Below are 25325 nucleotides of genomic sequence, written 5' to 3' on the forward strand. Positions count from 1 at the left end.
TCTGCGGTGTAAAGGTTGAATAGTAGCGGAGCAAGTACACAGCCTTGTTTTAGGCCGTTTTCAGTTGCAATTTTTTTGGATAATGTTTGTGCGCTGTTTTTAATCCTAACCCAGGTGTTATGGTGCAAGGATATCAAGGCTGAGAGAAGAGGAGATGGTATTCCCCAGGAGTTTAGTTTGTTCCACAGCGTCCCTCGGTTGACCCGGTCGAAGGCTGCGTTGTAGTCTACGAAGCAGCAGAATAGAGGTAGTTGGCGAGCCAGGGTAGCTTTCCGCGACGAATAGGACAGTGCCATTATGTTGTCCATCGTGGAGCAGCCTACTCTAAAGCCTGACTGAGAGTGAGGAAGGATGTTATTTTCGCTGGCCCAGTTTTCTAGTTCCGCCAGTAAGACCCGGGCGTATGCTTTGGCTTCGATGTCTAGCAAGGCTATCAGTCTGTAGTTGGCCGGATTTGAGAAGTTGCCCTTTTTGTGGATTGGATGTAGGATTGAGCCCTGCCCAGAAGGTGGAATTTTAGCTGTGAGAAAAGCATGTGCAAAAAGGGGTGAGAGGAGTTCTGCCCAAATCTGCCGGAATTTTTTAAAGACTGCTGCAGGTATTCCGTTTGGGCCTGGTGCTCCGTTGTTCTTCATGCGACTAATGATCTTACTTACTGAGTGGGCCTAGAGGCGTAGGGGTGGATGAGCGCTCCCGTGCCCCGCCATTATAAAGTTGATTAATGTGCTCCACCCATACGTTTTCAGGGACTCCGTTATCTCTGGTGTGGCCGTTGTTGCTAAGCTGGTTGATATACCTTCTCTTTCTCCACCCATACTCTTTGTGATCTTTCTATCATTCCTGCAGGGTTTTGCATTCTTGATCTATCGCGTTGCCACTCTTCTCCTTTTCTTCCTTTATCTATCCGCGTTCTTACTTTTATGTTCTCATGCTGCTGTGAGGAGAAAGTCCTCCAAAATAAGTTCCTGTGCCCCTCACCTGCAAAAATCGGCACAAATTAGGCTGGTGAAATAAACTTCTTTGGCTTTGATCTAACCGAGACTTGTTCATGCACTAGGCCGCCTCCACAAAGACTTTGAAATGGAGAGGTCAAGAAGAAAGGCCAAGAGACAGATTATGGGACCTGTTTAGCTTCATCCGCAGATGTCTCTCTTATGTGCATAAACTAGACATCACATCCTAGCCTGGGGGCAAAGTGCTACACATGCGTCATACGTGTGGCTTTCTTTATTATGATATCGATGCAGATTCCATCTCCCAGAGATTCAAATGATTATTTGCAATGGTCCAGCAATGACAGAAATGGGTTGTGATCGCAGAAGCAACCATGTCCCCTATTCACACCTATTTTGAGATATGCCTCTTGGTCTAAGCGCTCTTATACAGCAAAATTGCAATCTAGAACCAAAATGACATAATGCACCCGTCCCTTTGGAATATGGGACTTCCTGGGCCATGGAGGCTAGGAAAACTAGGTGTAGAAGACCGAAGGGGAAAGAGAGTGTGTTGGAGAGAGGGTGTAGTGTTGGAAAACAAATACATCGGGAGGTCTGGGATGGCGACTGACTCTTAGTTGTCTGTAGATAACTAATAAAATACCTTTAAAAACAGATCATGAAGAGTACATAGTGACTACGCTGGATTCGTAAATACACCCCCGGGTGAGGAGAGGATATTGCGTTACGGCCAGAGCTGCCGACTTTGGCTCTAAATAACCAGGTTTGAGTCTTGCCGTCTGCTCAACATTCTGTGATTCTGGGTGAATCACTTTATCAGCCAGTGCTAAAAAATGAATGAATATAATTTGTAATGTAACTGGTGCACTGTTCATGTAAAGCACTTCAGTACCTTCGGGTCGAGTTTGTGATTTATAAAACTGCAAAAAACCTAATGTTATTGTCAAGAAGGGAAAAAAGAATGATCCAGAAAGAACGTTTAGCTGGTGAGAGAATCCTCTTCTTTGGCAAGCACACAGGGATCTCATGTTGCATGTTCGTGGACTGTATCTTGAAATTTTTGCTGTGCTCCTACACAAGTTATTTGCTGGACCATGCATTATTTGCTGTACTTTTTATTATCCGTTATAAGCATCAATCAGAGGTCTAGGCTTGTGGGCATAGTGCTGTCTCGCTAGTAGCTTCATGGAGCAGACCTATGTCTGGCCCTACAGGGTCATGCAGGAGCTCTGCCTAATTAAACGAAGTACTCATGATCAACCCTTTACCTTGAAGTAAGAGCTAATGGTGCTGTTTCATCGCATCTCTCTGCTATGTCTAGCTTGTGAGCTATGAAGAAGTCACAAGTTGGTGAGCTGGCTCTAAAGTTTGGATTCTCCATCTTTTACTCTAAAAGTTGCAGGCTTGTTGGCTGACTTTGGAACCCTCCTGCATCTATAGGTTTCCATTTAGGGCTGTTGCTGAATTCCGGCGACCTTACCACTGTTCCTTCTCATCTGCTGTGCTATATTAGCCACAGATACTGTAAGTATTGATGTTGCCATTTAGTAATTTGATCTTTTATCTTATTTGACTCTGTTTGTATTGTGCAGTTAATAGAATAATCTGTATTTTAGAAGTTTTCGTTTACATTGGGCTTTTCCAAACCTTTTATTGACATTACCTATTTTACCTTGGCAACCCAGGTGCACTTATTTAAGTTTATACATGGGGTACAGCTTAGTAAAAAAAATCCATATAAAGATATGTAAAATGTAAGCTTGTTCCATTCGTCTGCGATAAAGTGCGTTTTGTAAATATAGAGGTGTAAAATAAACTCTGGTTGTCATTATTCGAAGAGCACATTTACAGATGCAAGCAGTTCTTTTGTAATAGCGGCACAAAGCTTTATTTAACAAATGTGGTTCCATTTAAAACCGCATCTGTGCATGGCATCACTATTTCTTCCTTTAATGAACCTCTTGATAGTTTCACAGATTACATTTTTTTTATATTAAAACATTGATCTATCTGCTGATCTTCAGCCAGCCAATTCACTGGCTGTTTATTCCATTATGCCTCTAACCCAGCTGCAAAATGTACGTATGTATTACCTCATCTATATTTTTTACAATTCTGGCTAGAAATTCTTCCATCTGTGATGCCCAGATCCATCCAGACGTGTTAGTTGACTCAATAGTTTTTCCTACCGGATTTCTGTTGAGTGACAACTCTGAAATTGTTATAAATCTAGAGTTATTTATTAATATTTTTGGAACATCCTAATGTTCAAGTCTGCCTAAAATGTTCAGCTCTAATGAAGATGTGACAAATCCCAATATACAGGACTGCACTTTTTACCAAATTTTACTAATGCGCAAACAAGGCTGCAGATTGTAGTATAGCTTGATTCTGTTGGTTAGACTTTGTATTTTCCTCTGTGAGAGGCATACCTACCAAAATGCTCTTAAAGGACCCAAAAAATATAGAATAAGTGTCACACTATCCGAGTTCCAGAGACTTATGAAATCATCCTTATACATAAGTCCAACTTGCAGAAATCAGCCAATTGTGTTATAATTTGCAGACATCTCACTTGATCGTAAATTACTTGCATAGAGCGATGTTGTGGCTCTCTGGCATTGTGCTTTGCCCACTGGAACCTTGTACTTTACCAGGGTATGGTGTGACCCCTATAATGACATTTTCTTAGTATTCACTGCAAGCAGTTGTGAAACGGGCAGATCCTGTCAGGCTTGTCCTATAGGCATGGCTTTTACTTGAAAGGCACATGGGACAGCGCACATTTTTGCGTTTTCCAGGAGGCTCTTCAACAGTTGCTTTACCAATTTACAGCTGCCTCAGTTTAACCTGAACAAGAATGCTGGCCAACTTTTTTCAAGACCTATCCCATTGCATATTTGAATTATGAGACTGCTAAAGGATTGATTGTCGTGATGATGACCCTTTAAACACTTACCGGACCAAAGGGCATCAACAGTTGGACTGATTTGCAATTAATTTTCTTTACTGTACTGAGACCAAGGATTTTTATTGAACAAAACTGCAAACTAGAATTTACTATTGTTCCATTACCAAATCTTTGTATTATACACACTTGTAAGCGTCTCGTCATGTCACTCACTGTAAATCACATTGGCACTGAGCATGGGTTGAATATACATATGAAAAATACAAAAATACCATGGATATATGTATAAAATATAAAACTATTGATGGCTAATGTCATTTTTCAACATCAGCTTTTTCTGTGAAATATATTTACTTCAAATTTGCTGTATAAATGTTGACTGCATTAGGAACTAATGTTTTATTTGGGTTGAGTTGGAATTTGTCAAATGCCTTATGAATGAATTTTGAGTAGGTAGATCAAATTGAGAACCACTCCAATTGTAATTTTGTGAGCCGACCTATTTATACATAGGTCGGCTTACAAAATTCCACACTAGTTGCAAAAGTAATAGTCGCAATTTCCGACATTTTACAACCAGCGTTTCGTACATTTGGCTCCAAGTGCCCCAGAACATTAAATCTTTCCTCTTGATGGCAATTATAATCCCAGTGTCTTATCCCACAAAGGTAGCACACACAATGTGCACTGTAATTCCCCTTCACCCTAAGGCATTCACAATGAGCAGCATGTCTAATTGATGAGTAAGAATCCAACTAGTTCACCCACCTTGAGAGAATTTAACCGTCTCTACTTCGATTACAGAATTATTTTATCACCTACAGGGCATTCACAGTAAAATAAAAACTAGCTTTCCAACATACTCTTTCTCTTTGGCTGCATTTACACTATATGGAACCAAGCTCTGGCGGGACCTTTATTCCAAAAATGTCACAAACAAAGGATCCTTAAACAAACCTTTCTGTACCACCACCCCAGTCACACTTTTGAACACACTTCTATTTATGCTCAGGTTCGCCCTATGTCCTGTAGTTCAGCTTCTCGAGTTTCAACTCCCAAACAGCAGAAGCTTTGTGAATGTTTCTCAACGAAGAAACTCTGTGTATCATACATGCATTCATTCCTTTCACTACTATTCCCCCACACCATGACATTGATTTTCCTCCCTGTGTAATGCAGAGTGCTATTTAACTTACTCAAAATTTTAGAAAATGTTTGAAACAATAACAATAGCCCTACCCCATTCATTGACAGTAGCAATCTTTAACATTTGCATTTGTATCCTTCAATGACAGTCCTTGTGGACAAAGTAAATGTCTGTGGTTAAAAAAAGGAGTACTTTTCTGAAGTCCTTCTTAATTTGTTTATTAGATCATAATGTATTTTTATGATTTTGTTATTGCCAGCCTAGTCTTTTTTTGAGCAATGAGATTTTATTTCCAGGTAGTTATTTTTCTTTTTCCTATTTTCATTGATTGATTTTGAAACAATTTTAAATACCAGATGATTAAAATTCACATCTAAAACCTTATTCTGTTTTATTTTTACTACTTTACATATATATGTTTCCCATTGTTACATCGTTCGAAAAATCATTTACTTGTAAAAGTAGATGATATGTAAATAAAATTGATCTTTCAGTAACAAGAGTACTAGGAATCGGTCTGGAAGCAGAGATCCAAAGCCATTGCTGACCCCGATCAGACCTTCTGCTATCAAACTGGGTAGCAACATCACCAACAAATCACAAAAGGTAGGGTCCTTGTATGAGGTATAAACTGACCATTTCTTCCCTCCTCACTCTTTTCCCCATTCCAATTTCTTGTTTCTGATCCCTCACATGTCCTTATTTATGTAGACATCTGCCATGTTCACTTTTGCAAAATTAGTAATTTTCTGATGTGCCTGTTGCCATTAGCATTTATTGAAACATACTAGTGTTTTCTCTGAACCCCATGAAATACATTTTTCTATCTAACACAATGCAGGAATCTAAACCACTTATGACTCCTTGGTTGTGGTGTATTTAATACAAAGAAATCCATTGGTCTAAAGCAGTGGTGGTTGGGGCAGCAACATCAACATGGAATTTGACAGTAGGGAAGTAACATCAGTCCACCCATTTTTATGCCTTGTATTCAATCACAGACTCAAATTCCTCTTTATCTTTATGAACCTCCAGCATCGGTTCAGTTCTATCACTGCTTTTGCTGCAACCGTGGCTGGTTGAAGGCCACTATATGCATCACTTCCCTCTTAGTAATGATTGTATTCCTACTAAGAGGAGCTGGACTTGGCCTTTTCCTCGAGACTCAAGATGACAGATTGGTAATAAAAGTGTAAATAAATAGATGAAAAAATGATCTAATAACCCACCATAAACTAAGTCATACAAGAACTGCATACTGTAATGGGCGGTAAATACAAATGTCCCACTGTCCTACCACTCAAACACTGGAATACCATCTTTCAAGTAGTGATGGATGGGGCACTATCATAAGTTTAGGATGTAAATAGCCTGCCAATAATCCAATGAGGATGGAAATTGTTTGTTTTTCCCGGGGTGATCTGGAGCCTCTGCCGCAGCACCATTACCCATGGAGAAAATGTTTAAAAGTTTGTTACCCTAGCTGCACATGTGTACTGGGTCAAGGAGGAGGGCAAAATCCTTACATCAGCCACCAGTGCTTCCAAACATAATAATTAATTTGTCAGTTTGTGAGCTTTTCAACATGTCCGTACCAGAGTTTGAAGCCTTGCGCCATATTATGTGGGGAATGTTTGGTTTATTTTTTTAACTTCTCTTGTGGTGATCTGATTACATTTTTTATAAGTGAAATTCGTAAATACATTTTTAATTTGAAAAAAATACATGCTTACTTTTCGTGTATTCATAATGTAATGTTACCCTATCGGTACTTCATTAGGTGTTGCAAAGTGAAGTCCGCCATTCTCCACCAGGCCGCTTTGACAGTGAGGGGGACAGGGTATGCCTAGCTCATCAGCAAAACAGGTATTGTTCCACTTATACTTTTTTGTTCTTGAGTTTAAGGGAAGGGTGTTGTTGAAGAACATGCACAAAAACAGAGCTCTCTGGCCAGCAACCAAGTTGCTTATTCGGGGATTAAAAGACCGCACTTGCAGACGTGTCAGATATTTTGCCATTTAGTTTTTACATAGCATGCTTCTGCCATTGCCATAGTCTTATAGTGTTCTTCTCATTGAGCCGATATTACCATTACATGCTCTAAACCTTAATATATTTCTGTGGATCACCACATAAACCCTACATTGCTTTACCGTTTAACCCTCCACTGCAATCTGTGAAATATGGTAAGCGTAATAGTACCCAGCAAGGGAAGAACTAAACGAAAATATCACCCCAGCACATTACGCATGTTGTGAGTGCCTATCACAGGTTCCTTCACCCTTACTCTAATGCTTGGCATACAAAGGCACAAAAGTCCTGGTAAGTGAAAAAAACTCTATTTTCAATAATAGTTTTATTTTTACAAGTCATTTTTAGGTTTCGCCTGTCGAAAGCTGCGCAGCAGCGTTTCGCGCAGGCGAAATCTTTTGTTTCCAGTATGTGGGCTTTGTCCCGCCTCTGTCTTCCATTGGCTAGCTCCATAAATGGAGGCTAGCCATTGGAAGAGAGAGGCGTCCGTCATTCTGCGAGGCGACTCGTGGGCGTTCCGGCTATTTTTTTCTCATCCTGCCCCTTTTAGCACATCATTGCGGCGGTGGGCGTTTTTTTTTTTTTTTTTTTGGATCGGCATGTTGGTTTCATTTCCAACGTGTGCCTTGAGCAGGTAAGCGGCATATTTTACTCCCGTTCTCGCCCCCCCACCCGCTGTCCGTGAGCCCGTTTACGCCCTCCCTCCCGCTGTCCGTGTGCCTGTCCCTGTGTTTTGTACATGGCTCTTGGCTTCCTACGCCTGCCTATCTTCCAGGCTCGCCGTGGAGGAATTACTGTTTTGTACATGGCTCTTGGCTGTCTGCGCCTGCATGTCTTCCAGGCTGGCCTTGGAGGCATTACTGTGTTTTGAACATGGCTTTTGGCTGTTTGCGCCTGCCTGTCTTCCAGGCTCGTCGTGGAGGCATTACTGTGTTATGTACATGGCCTCTGGGTGCCTGTCTTCCAGGCTCGCCGTGTCCCCTCTGTGGCAGACACGGACGCACTTTGGTCCCTCTTCGCACGCACGTGTTCTTCCAAGGAGGAAGCGGAGTCCTGCCACGTCTGGAAGTGGGTTTCCTCACACAGAAGTTGGCGACCAGACTCCCCTCCGGGAGTGTCTGCGCCGGGCAGCAAGGGAGCCTGCGCTTCTGCTAGATCTCTGCTGCTGGCAGCCCCGACCCCTCGCTGTCCGGTCCATCTCCAGACTGGGAAAGTTCAGTTCTGTCCACCGGCGCCGCCCCGGCCCTTACTGGCTCTCCGCCATCCTCCTCTTCCTGTCTTACTGCTGCCCCTCCCCACCCCCTATCTCCTTAACGCCCCAGTTAATTAACACTCCAAATCCCAAGATGCCTTATTGCTTGGTTTCGCGGCTGTGCTTGCAGCAATCTCCATTAAGTCTGTAGCTGGGTTTGTGATGGCTGCCTTTTCTTTCACCTCAGCCACTTTTCTCGCACGCACAAAGATTCCTTGCTCCACCCCCCCCTTCCTGGGCCCTCCTCTGTCCCTCCCCTTTTTTGATTCTTCGTGCCCTCTGTGTGACTGCCCCCTTCCGTTGTCCCTCCCTCCTCCATCCATTAATATTGCCTGCCCTCTATGGCCTCGCCTCTCCTCCTCGGCCCCTCCTTCTCTGTGCCTCTTCAGACTGGGCCGTGCTGGCGCCGGTCCGGCCCCGGCTGGGGGTGTCTCTCTGCCCCCTGCCACAGCCTTGCCTCTTCCTTCGCTCAAACCTACCACAGAGCGACACGTTTCCTGGTTATTGTGTGCAGGAGAGGTGAGCGGCGGGCGGGGTGAGGGACGGGGCAGGAGAGTTGCCGAAGTTCAGGCAGACTCTGGCCCTGGGTCCGAGGGAGGACAGCGGGCAGTCTCTGCCGAGGTGGGTGACAGCCTCCGTGGAAGGATCAGCTCCGGCGTGAGGTACTGCAGTCTGTAGTGTGACCCGGGGCTCCAGGTGCATGTATGACTGTATTGGAGTCTCGATGTTTTCTGGAGTTAGGCGAGTGCTCAGAGAGGCGCCAACACACTACTACTATCTGAAGAGTAGGTCTGTCTCGATGTGAAGTGGAGGTCTGCGTGTAATCCTGTCTCTATGTGAAGGTCTGCGTGTGCCCCTGTCTCTATGTGAAGGTCTGCGTGTGTTGGTCTGCATGTGTCCCTGTCTCTATGTGAAGGTCTGCGTGTGTCCCTGTCTCGATATGAAGGTCTGCGTGTGCCCCCGTCTCGATGTGAAGGTCTGTGTGTGCCCCTGTCTATTTGAAGGTCTGCGTGTTCTCCTTTCTATGTGAAGTGGAGGTCTGCGTGTGCTCCTGTCTATGTGAAGTGGAGGTCTGCGTGTGCTCCTGTCTATGTGAAGTGGAGGTCTGCGTGTGCTCCTGTCTATGTGAAGTGGAGGTCTGCGTGTGCCCCTGTCTCTGTGAAGTGGAGGCCTGCGTGTGCCTGTGCTTGCTCCCCCGCCCCCTGGTTCCCCTTCCCCTGGCTGTGCTTGCTTCCCTGCCACCTGGCTGTGCTTGCTTCCCTGAGTGTGTGTGTGGCTCTGGGTGGGTGTGTGTGGCTCTGGGTGGGTGTGTGTGGCTCTGGGTGGGTGTGTGTGCCTCTGGGTGGGTGTGTGTGCCTCTGGGTGGGTGTGTGTGGCTCTGGGTGGGTGTGTGTGGCTCTGGGTGGGTGTGTGTGCCTCTGGGTGGGTGTGTGTGGCTCTGGGTGGGTGGTTGTGGCTCTGGGTGGGTGTGTGTGGCTCTGGGTGGGTGGTTGTGGCTCTGGGTGTGTGGCTCTGGGTGTGTGGCTCTGGGTGTGTGTGTGTGTGTGGCTCTGGGTGTGTGTGTGGCTCTGTGTGTGTGTGTGGCTCTGTGTGTGTCTCTGTGTGTGTGGGTCTGTGTGTGTGGGTGTGTGTGTGTGGGTCTGTGTGGGGCTCTGTGTGTGTGGGTCTGTGTGGGGCTCTGTGTGTGTGTGTGTGTGTGGGTCTGTGTGTTTTTGTGTGGCATTTGCCAGATATTAAACTATTGGCATTGTAAATGACAATGCCATTTATTTATCTGTTTTCAAAACCAATACATAAATACAAATTTTGTCATTTACAATGCCAATAGCTCAAACTTTTCAAAAGGCGAAACCATTGCATTGTAAATGCTTGTTATTATAGTCTTAGAAAATAAACACAACTGTTTATATATGTATGTATTTCGTATTTATATTGATTACACCTAGCTGAAATGGAACAGAGTGCTATAAAGATTCAAAGGCTAACACAGTCAAAATGTGGTATGAGGGGTGACTGGTTTGTGGACTGTTACTGCGTCATTATGTAATTTTATTTAAATACATAAGTATTCAGCTCTTTCCAAATCAAATTGGAGTAGGGTTGGGGCAGTCTTATTGAATATGAGGATATCATTCCACATCCAAAATGCACAGATAGAGTAGGCTTGTTGCTTTGTTCTTTCCTTTTGCACTTCTTTCTCTCCAATCTGATGGTGTCCTGGCTACGACTGTACTGAGAACCATCGCAGATGGTGAGTTTTGTCCGCCAGGTATGCGGGAGTTCCCGCAGGGCTGCAGGTTGTGATGGCTTAGTAGATGATGCAAGGTTTAAAGGTTCTGCAAGCTGGCAGTGGGAGCCAATGGAAATTCATCAGGGTGGAAACAATATCCCCATATTTCATCTGGCCCTTAATTCGGTGTGCTGAAGCTTGTAGGATGCTCTTAATAGGGGGCAGTGAGGAGTATTGTGGGTGTGGTTCAGTGCATTTCCACTATCTACATGGAAAAGAACAAGGGCTTGAACAGCAGCTCTGAAGGCACTTTTCTGGGAAGAATATTTTCATTTTCTCAAGTTGTGAGAACTGGTACCAGACCACCTTCGTTTTGTCAGTGATTTATTACTTGAGGGTAATAAGCCGGTGTCCAGCATGAATCTCAGTGGCTTGCATTGGATAAAAGTTTGGATACTTTTAGTTCTTGGCAAATAGCAGGAATTCTGTTTTGGTGGGGTTAAGATTCAGATAGGTGCTGGACAGGTCTGTATTAACTGCAGAAAGTGGCTGAGGCCCTGGATGTCTGGAGATGAGACCTTTAACGATAGCTGTATGTTGTCAGTGTATTGGTGAATTATGATGGTAACAGTGAGTAAAGTCCTAATGGGGTTCATGTAGACCTCAGGACGAAGGAGGACACGATTTGACCCTGGAGAATTTCACAGGTGATAAGGGTCATCTCTAGCTTGGAGGTGCCTATGTGGATTAACTGTTATCAGTTGGATAGGTTGATGGAGAACCAGTTAACTCCTTTTCAAGGCAATCCAATTTTAGACTTCAGGAAGTCGAGGAGGGTGTAGTGATTGATGGTGTCAAAGCCTGATAAGTCAAGTAATATGATGGAGTAGAGTTCATCTTTAGCTGTGCTCCAGAGGGTGTCATCTATGGTTTGTATAATAATTTTCTCCATGTTGTATCATGATCTGAAGGGGGGTGATAGTTCTGCAAGAGGTGGTTGATGTGATCTTCAAGTTGTTCTTAGGCTGCTTTTTCCGTGATTTTGGGAAAGAAGGATAGATGAGCAAAGGGCTGATGGTGTGAGTCTCTTCAGGAGTGGGAGAATCTGGCCCGTCTTATGAGCATCTGGGAAGAAGCATTGAGTAAGAGGTGTTGACAGGTGAGTAGGGAAGAAAGAGCTTTTCCAGAAAAGGCTTTGATGAAGGATGAGTGTAAGACATCATCTTCACAGGTAATGGTTTGAGGGAGATGAATATGTTTGAGAGGGTTTTCAGGATGACCATTGTGAGATATAGCTTAAAAGTGGGTGTTCGAAGAGGAAAAGATTTGTAGTTGTGATTGCGACATTGTAGCGTTTTATTTCAGTTAAGAAGTGGTTGATGGCTTTGCATTTTCAGTGGTGTATGGAATAGGAGGGTAGGCAGCTGGCTGATACAGTGCTTGAATGTTTTTTTCTGCTTCTATTCGCTAATTTGTTGATGTTGGTGTAGAACTTGACTTTGCTGATATGATGCATTCTCAGTGTGATACGGAAAGATACTTCACTAGTGTGTGGTCTTCAGGCATGCTGTTTCCTTCCATTTTCTTTCCTATTTGCATATGAAGTGTTTGTTGTCGGTGAGGTCTTTGGAATACTAAGGTGCTGAAGGGTTTGGGTTGCACTTTTGCGTTTTTGATGCAGCATGTTATTATTTTATTTTTTACAAATGCTTTGAAGTTGTTAAGAAAGGTGTTAAAATAAGACTTGTAGTTGGCAGTCCATGAGGTGATTTTGAGTTAGATTATATATGCAAATATCTTTGGAGACTATGAAGGTTTGGTCTCTTTTGAGTTGACCTGGATGTGTTGATTTGAGACTGAGCATAGTGATGGGGGTGGCAATATGGTTTGTTCAGGGTTTAGCCGGTTTGTATTGGATGGTTGGTGAGGTTTAAACGACAAGGTCTAAAATCTCGCCTTTGGAATAGGTCTCTTTTCATGCTTGAGTCATCTGGGTGATTGAAGTGATTGATTAATGGTGGTGTGGGCATGTTGGACGGTTGAAGTGGTGAGGCGTTATACACATTTTTCTGCTTCTGTCCAGAAGAAATGTTTGAGGTGGAATATGGCAGACTTTGCTATGAAGAGTGGTGCAGAACCATTACGTTTTAGCGTTGCTATTTGACAATGGTACAGAACCAGTGAGACTTGTAAGACGTGAGGAGGTCCCATAATCATTTATGATTACGTACTGCATGCTGGATGTCCTTGGCTGTGGGAAGGAGTAAGTTTAGAATGCTTGAGTATGTGGAGTTAAGCCACGTTTCTGAATTAGAGTCCATAAAGGTTGTAATAGGTAATTAAGCATGCACTATTTGGAGTATTAAGTACTGTAGAGTGTGCATTGATGAGCATTATGTGGAGTTTGTGTTTTGTCTTTTCAGAGAATATGATAGTTAATTGGATGTGTATGAGGTTGGATGTGTGCTGTGACGGTAGCAAGTGTGTTTTGTGAGATCTAGGTCGCTCTACCTGCGAATACCAACATTTGTACACTGTAGGCCTCTATACACAATCGGGAAAACATAATGAAACCGCAGTACACATAAACAAAATGTTGTCTACAGTAACAACCATGACCAACTACAGTAACTGATTAAAGCAGAGACACTATTTAGATTTCTATTGGTAGCCTTTAAACAGGGGAAGGACGCAGTAGTTGCCCATGCCTGGGCAGGATTCGCCAAAGAATTGTTGTGGGATTCAAAATAAAAATGAGGGAAAGGACACCGGAGAGGAAAAATAAGACCTGTGGAAGATCAAGAGGTAGAGGAGGTCATGGATTGTGCCTGTCCCCACCTGTAGTTGGCGAGTATCGAAGCAGAGGTAGGAATTAGGGGAAGAAGAACCAGAGGAAAATGAAATGAACATGGAGTTTTGCACTGGATGCCTTTGGTGGTTATTTGGTTTCTCCAATCTCCATTTACCTCCCAACCCATAAAAGCACATTGAGACAGACAATGCTTGCTTGTTTCAATGATATAGTAGTGTCTGTCAACCAAGGATTTGGTTGTCATCTGGCTTTTTGTCTAGAGTGATCACCTTTCCTCAACTGGCTGGTTAAGATTGTCCATGTAAACCTCAACATTACCTACTCACCACAGCCCCAAATCTCGTGGGGAATATAAGCGAGACTGTAGAGCCCAGCCTTAAAGCTCTCTTCCTCATTACCTGCATTTTCTTACGTCTTGTGGTGGTCATAAAGTTCAAACTCAGAAGAAGAAGAATGTGTCCAGCTTGGTGATTAGCTCCTTTTTGGCTGGTATTAAACTTAGAACTTGTTTGTAGGTATCGTCATCATCCAGTGTCACAAAGACTGTCCCCCCATTTATATGTTAGTAATTGCTGAGATAAGTTGGACAGTGGGTGAGAGGCTTGGAGAAGGCCTGTCCGAGGAATGGGGAGAGTTTTCTTTAGGCCACAAAACAGCTAGAAGTGCACTGATGAAGTACAGCTACTATACAACAGTGAAAGTTCATGTGTGGGACAATTGAAAAGCAGATCTTTGCTGGAGAGGGTGGGGGATGCAGCATACCTTGAACATATGTCCTGGTGATGCCTAAAATCATCAAGTTCTAGGAGGAAGTACTATATATTATCAATTGAAGTCAAAAGTACCATACACTGGCTTCCAGAAATAGTCCAGATAGGGGCCTGTTTCAGATCTATTCCAAGTACCCTCCAAGAGGTGGAAACTGAGCTTTGACCCTACTTGGCAAACCATAGCTACATGGTGGGGGAAACAAGGCGTTACCCACAGCTGGAGACTAGCTTTCAAAGAGTTTGGACCTATTGGTGATGTAGCAGACGTTCACCATAGAACGTGACTTCTAGAGGGTTTGCAGCTGATCTGCAAGCTATATTTATTGTCGCTAGAGATGCATTCTAAATATTCTATTTATTTATTTTCTTCAGCCGCCAATGTAAAACCTATTCAAATCTGTCTTGTCTCAAATCTATCCATAGCATATAATTCTTAACAACCTATAAAGCAGAGCCACCCTCTATGCAAAATCCAATGACTTCAGAGCTGTCGCTCAGTCTTTAGTCCTCTCTAAAATCGGTTAAGAAAATTCTGTGCTAGTGGGCATCACATTACCTACTATCCAATAAAGCAGTGAATCAGTCTACAGCTCGACGTCTTTCTGATACAAACAAATGCAATCACCTTACACCAGTACTCCATGAAGACTTATGATAAAAATTCAAATTAACCTGTGATATTATCAATGATGTCATGTAAGATGTCACAAGTGATGTAATATGTGGGGTAATTAGCAGTGAATGGCAAGGGCGTGAGTTCTAGTTATTTGCGCTTACTATAACTGGTGAATTTCGGTGTTTTTGAAGTTTAAAACATTACGTTGTTTTTTTAGTGAATTTCTGGCTAACCTCACACTATGCCCAGCCTTTGTCCCCTCCCCCACAAGGACTGATTTCAACACCAAAGAGGAGAGTGTCTGCATGGGTCACCTCCCCAAGCTTTCAAAGGTCCTGGGGCTCCTATCCCCCGGGGCAAGAGGGGGTGCCCACTTGGGGGTACCCACAAAGCATACCTTGGAGGCCACAGGGGGAGTCAAAGTGCTCTCATGGACCCAGCCAGCTCTCCACATGGTGCGGGAGCCAGGATTGCTGCCACCTGGAGGGAGCAGCTATCTATGCTTGCTCCCTCTGGGTGGTAGCAATTAGTGTTCCGTTTCCCTGCCCGCCTCAGGGCTGCAGGGACACAGAACACAAGTCTGTTCCTAGCCGGGAGGAGCAGTTTTAAATCTCCCTCCAGCTGGGAGCAGACTTGGGCCTGATTACGACTTTGGCAGTGTGGTGCCGGGTCCGCCTTGCTGCCACACTGCCAGCACTGCCAAAGCTGTAGTCAGACCGCCTGCCAGACTAGGAGTTTCCTGCTATCTGGAAGGCTTTGTTATTGATATTCCCACAGCGGTGCCCTGAAAATGTGCACTGCAATGGGAACGTGAAAAACCGTTCCTCCACAGCATGGACTTTAAAGCATGCAACAGGGCGTGAGGCACCTTTATTTATTCTCTGCCATAGGTTTCAACCGTGGTGGAGAGGCAACTTGTAATATGCTTGGTGGGATCACGGCGGTCCCGCCAAGCATATTACTACCTTCTGACCGTCGCAACTTCGCCAGGGAACGACAGTTCCCTGGCGACTGGTGGGGCAATGGCAGTCCGACTGCCCTTATTGTAATAGGGTGGTCATTCGGGAGACCCGCCCCCCCTGAGTATGGCGGTCCATGGACTACCAGCCTTGTAATCAAGGCCTTAGTGTTTACTCCCATTTGGTGGGAGACTTAAAAATGCTCCTGCACTGGAGGAGCTACGCTAGCAACCAAGATGGCCGCTTAGGCTCCCGGCTCCGCCGACCTCCTTATCCTGCCAGAAGATCCTGTCAATAATCCTGATTTTACGCCCGACCTCCATGTAGATAAACCGATGCTCACTCTGATGGTGCAATTCCGAAAACTTAATTCGCTTGGGTGACGGAGCTGCGTCGAGTTGAAGTTTGCGGCCTAATCCAGCAGGAGAGCCAGGGCTTTGAGTTTTGATCTGGCTGTGTCGAAGTTGAACAACATCGGCCGTGAGTGGCAGTCAGGGTCTGGTCCACCGAGCTGGAGGTTTCTTCTTTGCCCGATCTCGACGGCACTCATCTTGCCAGACCAACATTGAGGGAGGAGTGACGTGGCACGACAGTGATCGGGGGTGGAGGTCCCTGACCCGCGGACCCGGTGTGGCCCGGCCAGTGTTCGGTGGGTCGGGGTCTTCGCTCTCGTAGCGAGATTCATATTGTTGCCGCAGAAACTGACCAGTCCCCTCTGACGTCATCTGTTCTGCTCCTGTCGTTCCCCCCGAAGAAGCCAGCTCCCCGGGGGAAGTGAACATGATCGTTGCTTAGCGTGGAGAAATGGACCGGACGGAGAGTGAGCCGTCGCTAAAGACGATATTGGCAGCCATCTGGGCATTTCATTCCCATGTGGATTCCCTGATTCACAAAATGATGACGGCCTTATTGGTGATGGAGTGCGTGGAACCGGACCCGGTTACATCTCAAGTATTACCGCAAGCTATGATTTCAGCTACGACCATCTTGAATCTGAACGAGAGCCCCGTGCGACAAGAGGAGCAGCAGCCCTTGGTTGGTCTCCTGGAAAATCCTGAACCCAGTGTTTTGAACATAAAGGCATACCTACCATCATCGCTGACTTTGGGAGAATCGATTTGCGTTCCCTTCCCGGAGAATCTTGTGGGTGATTGTCCTTGGACTTCTGTTCCATCCTTTCCCTCTTTGGTGACTTTCCGATCTTGGAGAAAACTACATTGGGACTATCCGTCCATGAAGGAGTGTTCCTGTGCTGCTGAAGTTCTTGGCAACCTGCTGACTTTGAATTGTATTGTACTGCATTTATTCAGACTCTTTTTTCACTTTGGGTCTCCTGCTGAAGTAATGGGAGGGGTTCACAAAATGGTTCGGAAGGGCCAGGGCTGAGAGTGATCGACTGTAGTTGGTATTACGGCCTTAATGGATGTAGATTTTGTGGCTATTGGTCTCGCGGGAGGTTGGGCGGTGCATCATGGCTCCCCCTAATTTCTCTTTTGTTGATTATAGATATTATTGACTTTTCATCATAGGGGGTGCTTGTCTCTGGCAGGGGGAAATGGGACCGGGAGCTTATATGGAAATGCCCTCCTCCACAGTTTCTCTTTTCTACTTTTAGAATTTAGTTAGTTGGGGCGACAGGCACACTGCTAGTGGGGTTTAGGCGTAGCTGTTGCAGGGGTGTAGGGTGGGGGGTTGGGTTTTTTGTTTTCTTTCTGTTATCGCTAATATGGTTTCCCTTTTTTTCAATCTCTTTTTAAGTTTTTCCTATACTAGCAATATTGTCGAAATATCCTGATTCTGTTTTTCGAATTCCAGTGCCTGGTTGCCATGATTCTTCTGCTGATTTTATTTTATGGGTGCGAGGGTCCTGAGGGTCCGCATTTAAATTGTCTATTGATTGTAAGGTTGCAAGTCCTATTCCGTATTCATTACTGTTGGCCTCTCAGGGATTCTTCTGTTGCTCCATGTTTTTCCTGCTGTCAATCCTGTTCACCCTATTATCAACATATGTATGTATGGCACCGGATATGTCTGTTCCTTTTTTTTTTTGTTTAAAATAATAAAAAGATTTATAAAAAAATAAAATGCTCCTGCCAGACAGGAGCATAGACGTTTCCCTACCCGCGCTGGTGTGGGCAGGGACACTACTCTGTCCTGGGCATCCGCTCCCGAGACAGAGTACTTGATGGTCCTGGAGCATGGTATCCACTGGGCCTATAAAGTCTTGGGGAGGTTGTAAATGTAAATTGATACTTGTATAGCGCACTACTCACCCGCAAGGGTCTCAAGGCGTTTGTACGAATACCGCTGTGGAACCCATCCTGGCTTTCCCTGTGAGGCGTCCACTCCTGGGAACCCCCAAGGTGGAGGCCAGGCATCCTTAGCGTTGTGGGGGCCGTTGTGGAGATTAAGCAAGCTATTGCCCAGAGTTGTCGAGTGGGACTCCATGATTGGAATAGGCACCGAGGCTAGAATTATCAGGTCCGTGGAATTTTGAGCCCAAGACCCACCGAGGCGGGGAATTGAACCCTGGTCCCGGGACAGATCTCTGCATCAGGGTCTGCTGCTCTAACCATTGAGTCTGCAAGTCCCTCCTTCCAATTTTATTGACTAATTGGCCCTAGGGGATGGGATCCTAGGGGTTTTTCAAGGCTTGGAGAGAATATACTTGGCCCCGGGAATGGGTTCCCTGGGGCCCGTAATGGGCTCAGGGACGGTGGGTGAAAGACTGCTGCAGGCTGCATGATATCTAAATCATAGACAAAGCAAGTGTTAGTTTGAAGGAGCTTGTAAAAAGTGTGTGTGTGCATGTATATATATATATATATGTGTGTGTGTATATATAATCTATATAGTTATGCCAATTTGTATTGTTCCTTAATTGCATCTGTAAAAACCATGTGCAGATTTTTAAAGCTTGACTTCTTATACAGTGCAGAGTGGTCATATTTCAGAAACTTTACACTGCTGCATAATAAAGAGTCAACCCAGGGTAAATCAGTGTTTAACTCCTCAACAGTCCTTTAAAAAAAAAAAGAAATAGTGCATATTTATACCAACAATCCTTTGCTGCTTAAACACATTCTCAAAAATACATTGTAAGGCTGATATACATTTGTATAAGATCAGTATTTCACTTCACCTACAGTGGTATGTGACTGTATTTGCTGACTGCCTTGGTGGCAATGTCATTAACATTTCATGGTTACAATGGTGACTAGAATGAATTTCCGACTGCACCAGAGATCATGCAGGTATCTAGTGTCTCCGCTCCATTGTCCCTGTACATCATCAGTGCAGCACACAGACTGCGTAGAGTATCAATAATGCAAGGGATCTTCTTCTCAACACTTATCTTGAATGGAAAACATTTTCATTCAAAGATATCGAACTTCCTTGCATAGGAATGGCTCACTATGATGGACGTTGATTGTTGGATTCATTTTAAAATCATGAGGAATCAATGACTATATTACAAAGTCCTTTTATTTAGCACTTCTCATACGCAAATTATTCTTTGTGGCAAATTTCCAGACAAATATTTTATTAGTGGTACTGCCATATTTCAGATTGAGCCAGAGTGCTTTCAGTTGCTCTTGGATTTATTACTCCGAGGATGATGATTACCAAAGTTATGTATGCATGATAATTAGTGTAGGTATTAGAGCGCTTACAATTGCTTATGCATTTTTAAGCCAGAGGAGGATGATTACCAAAGTCATGTATGCGCGATAATTAGTCTAGGTATGGAAGTTGCATGGGTTGAGTTACATGGGTCAAAGATATTCATTGCAGCACAGGTATGGCGGAATAGGGTGGTTTGGGGTAGTGGGAGAGACCTGGGCAGAGGTCGATGTTGTGTTCAGCACTTTCCAGTATCTGGAATCATAACACATATACAGTTCTATAAGGGTAAGAATTTTTTCTTTCCTTCTGCTCAAGAATCCTCTGACCTTTGAGCCCGTCAACTGGAAATGTTGCTTAGAAGTGAAGAGGACACCCCAGACCTCTTCAGCACCCAGGACTTCAAGGGGGAACAACGTGCACATTCATCAGCCTCTCATGAGGAGGCTTTCTTGCCCAATGCCAGTTCCAGCTACTACCAGGAGATCGAAGATCTTCTGCCTACACAGTTGGGTGTGAGTATGGTTCCCACTCCCTATCTCCTTGACACCCCTTTCATGCCGAGCAGCCCGCTGCAAAGGAGCATACAGCTGCTCTGGAGCCAAGGAGGACAGTTTCTGGCCACCACTGCCTATGGGCCATAGTCTGCTCAAACCTCCGCTTTGGATGCAATGCTCAACCTTGGCTCAGTGCCAAAGAAGACATTTAAGCCAGCTCTCTCTGTACCTACCACTACACCCCCTGCGCCGATCCACCTGTCATCAAAGCCAAATTCGGTGCAGGACCCAAAGACTTCAGTGCCGGCTCTCAAAACCTCGGCACGATATCCTTCGGACCGACCCTCTGAAAGCTCCAGGATGAGATCAACGCTTGGCAAAGGCACATTCTTATTTACCCATACACTGGCCTGATTGTCACCACTCACCAGTGTCTGCTCCTCAAGACTCCAAAAGCCAGATGAGCTTGGAGGAGGCTCTCAATGTCCCATTTCGATGAAACATCTAAACAAATCTGACAAGGCCACCAACCCTGTGCCAGACATTGACTTACCATACCCTCTTTATCTCCACCAAGACCACAGCATTCCTCATCCCTGTCTAATTCGCCAACTGACCCCGCTCATACACACCTTAGGGGTCACCACTTTCAAATGAGGAGGGCCCGGGATAACTACAACACACCTCTAGACTGTGATGCCTGGGAATCTTATGACATGGACCCTCAAGGAGGCCCGGATCCCGACTTTACCTAGCCTGACCCTCACCCCTGATGATTCCACATCTCACCATGATCTGGTAGCTTCGTAATCTAAAGTTGACATGCATATTGATCCCACAGAAGAGAATTTCCTTTTGGAAACCCTCTCCACTATCCACCACAGGGGCCAGCTCCACCTGAATCTGGTGGTACGCACCACCTACACACAGATGAAGTCTCAGGGCACTGGTGATACCCTCCACCAGATAAGGAGAACAAATGTATCAACACCACAGGCAAGAGGGTCGTGGCACAGTCAGCCAATCATTGGCACTTGGCCAACTTGATTAGTCTGCTCTCCCGTTATGACTGTGCCCACTGGGACAAAATGGAGGAGCGTCTCCAGTATTTTGCAGATGAGCACAAAAAGACGTAACACGAGATAGTGTCTGAGGGCAAACTTATCTTGAACATCACCATTCCATGTGCCCTCCGTGCCGCCAATACTGCTGCTCAGGCGCCAACTCAAGCGTGCTCCTCCAAAGACATGCTTGGCTCCGTATCTCTTGCTTCAAGCCAGACATCCAGCAACACCTGCTCAATATGGTGTTTGAAGGCAAACATTTTTTCAGCCAGCGGGTTGAACAAATGCAGGGGGAAAAAAAGAGAGATACAGAGATGTCGAAGGCTATCGGTGCCCTGCAAACGCCCACCCCTCGTAGGCCCTTTTTCTGCATAACCCTTTGTGGAGGCTCGAAGACCACCTCCCCAATTTCTCGACATCTTTTCAGCACCCGCAGGCCTAGCATCCTCTCCTACAGGGTACTTTAGGGGGTCCTATCGAAGCAATTATGCTCAAGGTAGAGGCAAAGGTGGCTTCCCCAAGGGAGCTGCCGCCACCACAAAGCCCTGATTTGCGTCTTCTCCCCCCTGATCACACAACACCTGTTGGGGGCGTTTATAAGGGCTCTTTCCCATGTGGCCGAATTTAACAGCCGAACAGTCGGTGTTGGATAATATCCAACATGATTACTGTCTGGGGCTTACTTCACACCTCCCAACATGCCACCCTGCAAATACTCTCATCAGAACACCAAAGCCTGCACAGGGACGAGGTCACAGTGCTCCTTCTCAAAGGGGCCATAGAACCCGTCCCACATCATTTGTAGGGCATGAGAGTCTACTTGCTGTACTTCTTGATCCCAAAAATGGACAGCTCTCTTCGTCCAAGACCTCAGGCCTCTCAACGAATACTTTATATCAGAGCACTTTCACATGGTCACTCTTCAGGATGTTATTTCGCTGCTACAGCAAGGGGAATTCATGCCCGCACTTGACCTAAAAGACTCCTACTTCCACATACCAATGCACCCAAGTGCATCACAGTTTTATCAGGTTTGTGGTCAGTGAAAAACTTTCCGTTTAAGGTGCTCCTCTTCGGTGTCACCACAGCACCTCAGATATCCACCAAGTGCATCTCCGTAGTTGCAGCGCAGATAGGGCATCCACGTCTTCCTTATCTGGACGACTGCCTGATCAAGATCATCACTTGCCAACAGTCTTGCAAACACACACACAGGTCCCAGTTAACCTTCTGCACCAGTTAGGGTTCATGATTAATGGGACCAAATAATACCTCCACCCCCTCCAGATCCCGTCCTACTTAAGGCAATTTTAAACTCCGAAATTGGCAAGGCCTATCTAAACCCTGTCTGGATACAGTCTTTCCAGGCACTGCTTCCTCTCTTCTAGCCAGGTTGACAGGTCACAGTCAGGACAGTCAAAGCCTCCTAGGCATTATGGCCTTAGGTATTGCCATAGTCCCCCTCGTCGGCCTGCACATGTGTTCGTTGCAGGATTGCTTATTGCAGCAGTGGTGTCAAGCGAGGGTCAGTGGGACAATATAGACTTGATTAACCGCTACACTCATTGGGCTCTGCAGTGGTGGAATACCAACAATCTGTTGCAGGGGAGGACTTTTCTTGAACAATGTCCACAGATTACCCTCCTAATGGACGCCTCCCTCATGGGGTGGAGGGCACACTAATAGGACGTGACTGTCCAGGATCAATGTGGGCCCACACACCAGGGTCTCCACATCCATTATCTAGACCGGTTAGCTGCCTCCTAGCTTTGATGGTTTTCCTACCCTTCCTCGAGACAAGGTTGTTCTCATCCAGACAGACAACATGACAGCCATATACTAACTTCAGAAACAGGGCAACACTGTTCTCCACCAGCTCTCTCAGCTTGCCCAGCCAGGGTATTTGGAATTGATCTCTACGCCACAAGAGGCACCTGTTGGCTGAATATTTCCCAGGAGCAGATGACTTTGCTGACCTCAGCAGTATGCAGCAACAAGTCCAAGAATGGGAACTCCACCCGTGAGTCCTTCTACTGTATTTCCAACAGTGGGGTTTCCCAGAGGTAGTCCTCTTCGCCATTACAGAAAATACAAAATGCTGAAGCTTCGCCTTCTGGTTTTAACATGCACAGTCCATGGGCAATGCACTATGGATGAACTGATCAGGGATATTTGCCTATGCTTTTCTACCTCTCACTCATTTTCCGTTTGTGGGCAGGAGCTACGGCAGATGTCCCTCCCCCTCATTCTGATGGCCCCCACTTGGGCCTGCCAGCCCTGGTTCACAACTCTGCTGAAACTCTGTGGTTCTGCATGAGATACTCTCTAACCGGCCGGACCATCTCACGCAGAACTATGGGGAAACAAGCACCCAGATCCCAGGTCACGCAAACTTCAGGTCTAGCTCGTGAAGTCATAGAATTAAGTTTCCTTAATCTGCCACCGAACACATGAGCGTCCTGAAGGAAGCATGCTGGCCTTCCACATGCACCTGTTACAGTGCAAAATAGAAACTTTTTGTCTATTACTCTCATTCCAAACAAATCAACCCTTTTACGCCCAGGGTCCAGGACACTCTTTGGCACCTACTCCACATGCCGACGGGTGGTCTGGCCATCTCATTCATTTGTCTTTACTCAGTTGCAGTAGCTACCTATCTTCAGAACAGGCAGCACATGTCCCTCTTTCGAATACAGTCATGGTCTAAGGCTTTCTTGGAGGGCCTCAAGAGGGTCATTCCACCTCTGGTCTTCCGGCCCCCACATGGAATCTCAACATTGTCTTCACCAGACTGATGTGTCTCCCGTTTGAGCCCCTTCACTCCTGCCCCATTCAGTTACTCTCTTGGAAGGTAGCACTTCTGATTGCCATCACTTCACCCAGGCGTGTAAGTGAGCTCCAGGCATTAACACTAGAAGAACTTTACTTTCAAGTACGGAGGGATAGGATTGTCCTTGGCACCAACCCCAAATTCCTCCAAAAGATGGCCTCTCCATTCCACTTTAAACAATCCATTGAACTTCCAGTTTTCTTGCCACAGCCTGACTTGGTTTCAGAAAGGGCTCTCTACACCTTAGATGTAAATCAAGCCCTCTTGTACTATGGTGGCGGATCAAAATTCTTCAGAAAGACACAACTCCTCTTTGTTAATTTTTTTTAACCCCATAAAGGGAAGGCTCCATATGCTTACTCATCGACTTATTCGGAAAAGAACGAACCGCGGTGAGCCATGAAAGAAGAACAGCAGACCTCGATGTCTGAGTTTAAAAGCTCTATCTAAATCAGGCACAGGTAAGTGGATAGTCAAATGTATCCAAACATGCTACGCAAAAGCCAAAAGAGCTTTGCCTATTCCTCCAAGAGCCCACTATATCCGGATCAATAAGGCCTCTGTGGCCTTATTGGGAAACATTGCCATAGCTCCCATCTGTAATGTCGCTACATGGTCCACACCACACACCCTCAAACAACACTACTGTGTAGACATGCTGGCTTCCAATGTCGACCAGCCAGTACTGTTTCAATCCTCTGCGGACCCACAGGCTAGCCACCACTTTTTGAGGAGGGCTGTTTTACAGTCTATGTAGAGCATGTGTATCTACAGCCACACATGCCTCGAATGGAAAATGTTACTTTGCTTGCAAGCATATGTTTGTGGAATGTAGTGCTTTAGATTTTCACATGTATCCTGCCACACTATCCATTGACCCCACCCCCCACCCCCTATTTCGCTTATGAAAAATTAGCTGCTTCTTCTGCACTTGTGATCCGGTTCTCTGGACGATCCGTCTCCTCCCATAATCTTGCAGTTAGTACAGTATCTGATTGGCCTGTTTCTCAAAGTTTATAATCAAATTATTTTAACTGGAATCTTTCCCCAATCCTGGAAGGAGGCAATAATTGTCCCCCTTAAAAGAAGCCAACCAGTGACCATGAAGTTTTAAGCAATCTGGCCCCATTTCTTCATTTCTCTTTTATCTGTGCCGGCAAAGATATTTGAAAAATATCTTAATCTGGAACTAGTGGAGTTCATGGCCTCCCAGAAACTTTTGGATCCTTTACGGAATGTGTTTCAGAGTGGCCACAGCAGGGAATCCGATTTGTTAGTTGCTACTGATGCCATTCGTTGTTAGGTTGATCTGGGATGTTTTGCCATCTTGGTGCTGCTGGACCTTTCAGCAGCGTTTGATACAGTGTCCCCCTTACCGCCTGGTTCATAGTTTCCACCTGGCAGGGTTGAGGGACACCACCTTGGCCCTGATGGAGTCCTTTCTTACAAACATGTCTTACACTGTGAGTTGTGGGCACTTTAGGGTAGGCGATTTCCAATTAACTTGAGGGATAGCAGGGCTTTTCTCTCAACCCCACTTTGTTTAATTATATGTTTCTCCTTTTGCCAAGCAGCTTAGGTCCTTCGGCTTCCAGGAACTATATTGTGTGGATGATACCACACAAT

The 25325-nt window shown here is 45.4% G+C and overlaps 1 protein-coding gene across 4 annotated transcripts in view; it reads left to right on the plus strand.

The window, feature by feature from the left end:
- The window catches only part of FAM217B (family with sequence similarity 217 member B), a 207106-nt gene that overhangs the window by 73111 nt on the left and 108670 nt on the right, over window positions 1-25325 (plus strand). For 3 of the 4 annotated variants that reach the window (XM_086932654.1, XM_086932656.1, XM_086932655.1), the window contains 2 exons: window positions 5509-5620; window positions 6795-6880. The exons of the other annotated variant lie outside the window; for it this stretch is intronic. In XM_086932654.1, coding sequence (XP_086788780.1) covers window positions 5509-5620; window positions 6795-6880 — 198 coding nt within the window. The remainder of the gene's footprint in view (window positions 1-5508; window positions 5621-6794; window positions 6881-25325) is intronic. 4 annotated transcript variants of the gene reach the window in all.

This window comes from Lissotriton vulgaris, chromosome 7 (assembly GCF_964263255.1).
Source record: "Lissotriton vulgaris chromosome 7, aLisVul1.2, whole genome shotgun sequence".
NCBI lineage: Eukaryota > Metazoa > Chordata > Amphibia > Caudata > Salamandridae > Lissotriton > Lissotriton vulgaris.